This window comes from Perca fluviatilis, chromosome 9 (genome assembly GCF_010015445.1).
Source record: "Perca fluviatilis chromosome 9, GENO_Pfluv_1.0, whole genome shotgun sequence".
In the NCBI taxonomy this organism is placed as follows: Eukaryota; Metazoa; Chordata; class Actinopteri; order Perciformes; family Percidae; genus Perca; species Perca fluviatilis.
The window spans coordinates 2,063,041-2,068,040 of record NC_053120.1 but is presented as its reverse complement, the minus strand read 5'-3'; the positions used below and the strand labels follow the sequence as shown (position 1 = coordinate 2,068,040).

General features: G+C 43.9%; 2 protein-coding genes across 2 annotated transcripts in view; one reads left to right on the top strand and one right to left on the bottom strand.

Moving 5' to 3' along the window:
• Positions 1–4,375, top strand: part of slc30a7 (solute carrier family 30 member 7) — a 23,459-nt gene extending 19,084 nt beyond the window's left edge. The window contains 3 exon segments of the mRNA XM_039811249.1: positions 2,775–2,865; positions 3,238–3,387; positions 3,934–4,375. Coding sequence (XP_039667183.1) covers positions 2,775–2,865; positions 3,238–3,387; positions 3,934–3,981 — 289 coding nt within the window. The 3' untranslated portion in view covers positions 3,982–4,375.
• The window catches only part of dph5 (diphthamide biosynthesis 5), a 20,942-nt gene that overhangs the window by 3,863 nt on the left and 12,079 nt on the right, over positions 1–5,000 (bottom strand). The gene's annotated exons all lie outside the window — the stretch shown is intronic.

Sequence of the window (5,000 nt, the reverse complement as noted above, 5' to 3'; positions counted from 1 at the left end):
AGAGATGCAGCCAAGAGGCCCATGATCACTCTGGGTGAAACAGCGGGAATCTACAGCTGAGGTGGGAGACTCTGTCCATAGGACAACAATCAGTCGTATACTGCACAAATCTGGCCTTTATGGAAGAGTGGCAAGAAGAAAGCCATTTCTTAAAGATATCCATAAAAAGTGTCGTTTAAAGTTTGCCAAAAGCCACCTGGGAGACACACAAAACATGTGGAAGAAGGTGCTCTGGTCAGATGAAACCAAAATCGAACTTTTTGGCAACAATGCAAAACGTTATGTTTGGCGTAAAAGCAACACAGCTCATCACCCTGAACACACCATCCCCACTGTCAAACATGGTGGTGGCAGCATCATGGTTTGGGCCTGCTTTTCTTCAGCAGGGACAGGGAAGATGGTTCAAATTGATGGGAAGATGGATGGAGCCAAATACAGGACCATTCTGGAAGAAAACCTGATGGAGTCTGCAAAAGACCTGAGACTGGGACGGAGATTTGACTTCCAACAAGACAATGATCCAAAACATAAAGGCAAAATCTACAATGGAATGGTTCACAAATAAACATATCCAGGTGTTAGAATGGCCAAGTCAAAGTCCAGACCTGAATCCAATCGAGAATCTGTGGAAAGAACTGAAAACTGCTGTTCACAAACGCTCTCCATCCAACCTCACTGAGCTCGAGCTGTTTTGCAAGGAGGAATGGGCAAAAATGTCAGTCTCTCGATGTGCAAAACTGATAGAGACATACCCCAACGCTTAACAGCTGTAATCGCAGCAAAAGGTGGCGCTACAAAGTATTAACTTAAGGGGCTGAATAATTTTGCCGCCCAATATTTCAGTTTTTATTTGTTTAAAAGGTTTGAAATATCCAATAAATTCGTTCCACTTCATGATTGTGTCCCACTTGTTGTTGATTCTTCACAAAAAATTACAGTTTTATATCTTTATGTTTGAGGCCTGAAATGTGGCAAAAGGTCGAAAAGTTCAAGGGGGCCGAATACTTTGCAGGCACTGTATATCTATATATATATAGATATCTATATATATATATATATATATATATATATATCTATATATATCTATATCTATATATATATATCTATATATATATATATATAGATATATCTATATAGATATATCTATATATATCTATATATATATATCTATATATATATATATATAGATATATATATATATATATATATATAGATATATCTATATATATATAGATATATATATATACATATATATGTGCCAGAGTCTCTAATGGCCATTTTGCCTTCACTCTGCGGTCCAGCTCACCCCAAACCATCTCGATTGGGTTCAGGTCCGGTGACTGTGGAGGCCAGGTCATCTGGCGCAGCACTCCATCACTCTCCTTCTTGGTCAAATAGCCCTTACACAGCCTGGAGGTGTGTTTGGGGTCATTGTCCTGTTGAAAAATAACTAATGGTCCAACTAAACGCAAACCGGATGGGATGGCATGTCGCTGCAGGATGCTGTGGTAGCCATGCTGGTTCAGTATGCCTTCCATTTTGAATAAATCCCCAACAGTGTCACCAGCAAAGCACCCCCACACCATCACACCTCCTCCTCCATGCTTCACGGTGGGAACCAGGCATGAAAGCCCCCCCCCATCACACCTCCTCCTCCATGCTTCACGGTGGGAACCAGGATGTAGAATCCATCCGTTCACCTTTTCTGCATCGCACAAAGACACGACGGTTGGAACCAAAGATCTCAAATTTGGACTCCTCAGACCAAAGCACAGATTTCCACTGGTCTAATGTCCATTCCTTGTGTTTCTCGGCCCAAACAAATCTCTTCTGCTTGTTGCCTCTCCTTAGCAGTGGTTTCCTAGCAGCTACTTGACCATGAAGGCCTGATTCAGTCTCCTCTTAACAGTTGTTCTAGAGATGTGTCTGCTGCTAGAACTCTGTGTGGCATTCATCTGGTCTCTAATCTGAGCTGCTGTTAACTTGTGATTTCTGAGGCTGGTGACTCAGATGAACTTATCCTCAGCAGCAGAGGTGACTCTGGGTCTTCCTTTCCTGGGGCGGTCCTCATGTGAGCCAGTTTCGTTGTAGCGCTTGATGGTTTTTGCGACACATTCAAAGTTTTCGCAATTTTCCGGACTGACTGACCTTAATTTGTTAAAGTAATGATGGCCACTCGTTTCTCTTTACTTAGCTGATTGGTTCTTGCCATAATATGAATTCTAACAGTTGTCCAATAGGGCTGTCGGCTGTGTATCAACCTGACTTCTGCACAACACAACTGATGGTCCTAACCCCATTAATAAGGGAAAAACTTCCACTAATGAACCCTGACAAAGCACACCTGTGAAGGTAAAACCATTTCAGGTGACTACCTCATGAAGCTCATTGAGAGAACACCAAGGGTTTGCAGAGTTATCAAAAAAAGCAAAGGGTGGCTACTTTGAGGAATTTAAAATATAAGACATGTTTTCAGTTATTTCACACTTTTTTGTTAAGTACATAATTCCATATGTGTTCATTCATAGTTTTGACAGCTGATGGCCGAGCACACAGCTGATGCCAATTCTCCTCAGGGGAAAAAGTTGGAAGATAAAATATATAAATTTATATATATTTATATATTTTGGGGGGGAAAGTCAGATCATTTTGAGATATAAATAAAAAATAAATGATTTATCTTAGTCCAAGTATCCTCAGTCTCCAGGTGTGTTTGTCTCGTGTGAGTGTCCAGGTGTGTTTGCACATGCTCAGTGCGTCTCTCTGTCCCTCAGCGTGGTGCCGTTACTGAGAGAGTCCATCGGCATCCTGATGCAGAGGACGCCCCCGTCGCTGGACCACGCCCTGCCCGAGTGTTACCAGAGGGTGAGTACAGGCCAGGCCACGCCCCCCCAGACACCTCCTCCAATCACACGCTCCCAAACCCCTCCTCCAATCACACGCCCCAAACACCTCCAGCAACACCAGAACACACATCCAAGTCTCATTCATTAACTCACTATTCCCTATAAAGTGTTTATTAAATAGTGAACTAGGCAGACAGACAGACAGACAGACAGACAGACAGACAGACAGACAGACAGACAGACAGACAGACAGACAGTTTGTCAGTCAGCTACGGAGAAAGTTGTGCGTGGAGCCTCAGCAGGACTGTAATCTAAGTGAACTCTGGTTGTTGTGTTGTGTTCAGGTGCAGCAAGACTGTAATCTAAGTGAATTGTTGTGTTGTGTGTTCAGGTGCAGCAGCTGCAGGGCGTTTATAACCTGCAGGACCCTCACTTCTGGACTCTGTGTTCGGACGTTTACATCGGGACGCTGAAGCTGCTGGTTGCCCCCGACGCCGACACCCGCTGGGTCCTCAGCCAGACACACCACATCTTCACACAGGTACCTGAACACACCACATCTTCACACAGGTACCTGACACACCACATCTTCACACAGGTACCTGAACACACCACATCTTCACACAGGTACCTGAACATACCACGTGAACGCACCACATCTTCACACAGGTACCTGAACGCACCACATCTTCACACAGGTACCTGAACGCACCACATCTCCACACAGGTACCTGAACGCACCACATCTTCACACAGGTACCTGAACGCACCACATCTCCACACAGGTACCTGAACACACCACATCTTCACACAGGTACCTGAACATACCACCTGAACGCACCACATCTTCACACAGGTACCTGAACACACCACATCTTCACACAGGTACCTGAACACACCACATGGTAAATGAACACACAACATGGTAAATGAACACACCACATCTTCACACATAGTACCTGAACACCACATCTTAACCCAGGTACTTGCAGAGACAGAGTTGTATTGCTAACTTTAGTATTTACTGGTAGTATTGTAGTATTTACTGGTAGTAGTTACTTGTAGTATTTACTCTGTGTATTTGCAGGCTGGTGTTCGACAGCTGTACGTTCAGATCGACACAGCGGCAATGTAGAGGCTCTGCCTCTGAACCCCTGGGACCAATCACATTCAGTCTGCTGCAGGTGACCTCTGACCCCCCCCCCCCGAGTCTCTACAGGATGGACTAAGAACTGTACTGATCTCCCATGATGCACCAGTCCAACTCAAACAGACCCCACCCCTTTTTTTTTTATAAACTTACCTGTCCGTATTATTGGGCAGTGTGATGACCCCCCTCCCTCTCCTGGCTGCACTTTGTAGACTTGAGCAAAGCATTCTGGGTAAGTGCCTTCATCATGAATCAGAGACAATCTGAGCCGCCCCCTCCCCCCCCTCTCTGACATCACCATGTGTGATGTCACAGTGTTTTTAACGTGCCAAACCATGTGACCAAACTGTAATAATAAATCATTCTGTTTCTGATTATTGATCTGCAGCTTTATTGATGACATCAGAGTACACAGTTTCTGTTCAGAGGCCAAAACGGGGACTCTGCTAAAACACTCCTTAAGACATTTTGTTTGAAAGGGTACATTTGTTTTCTTCACCCTGGACTCTCTGTCTCCGAAACTGGTCCAGTATTAAACCAGAACCAAGCTGTAATGTAACCCTACAGGACTAATGTCACCAAACTCCACCAGACTCCATGTAAATAATCAGGACTTGTATTATCGTAAAACACACTTCATTCAAAATGGACAGAAACTAAATAAAACTACCAAAAGCCATCTTGGTTCATCTTTCCACTGAAATAAACCCTTAATTCACTCATTTACATGTGGAGATATGTTGGCTCTATACACGCTAAAAGTCCTGATTATTTACATGGAGTCTGGTGGAGTTTGGTGACATTAGTCCTGTAGGGTTACATTACAGCTTGTGTAATTTCAAAGACTGACATAAAAACATGGGAAAAATCCTGTGTGTGTGTGTGTGTGTGTGTGTATTGCTATCTTTGTGAGGACTGAGGTCAGTTTCCAACGATCATAGTGAGGACGTTTCTGCATTGTCTTCATTTGGGCCGCTCCACAGTTTGATGGTCAGGTTTCAGGG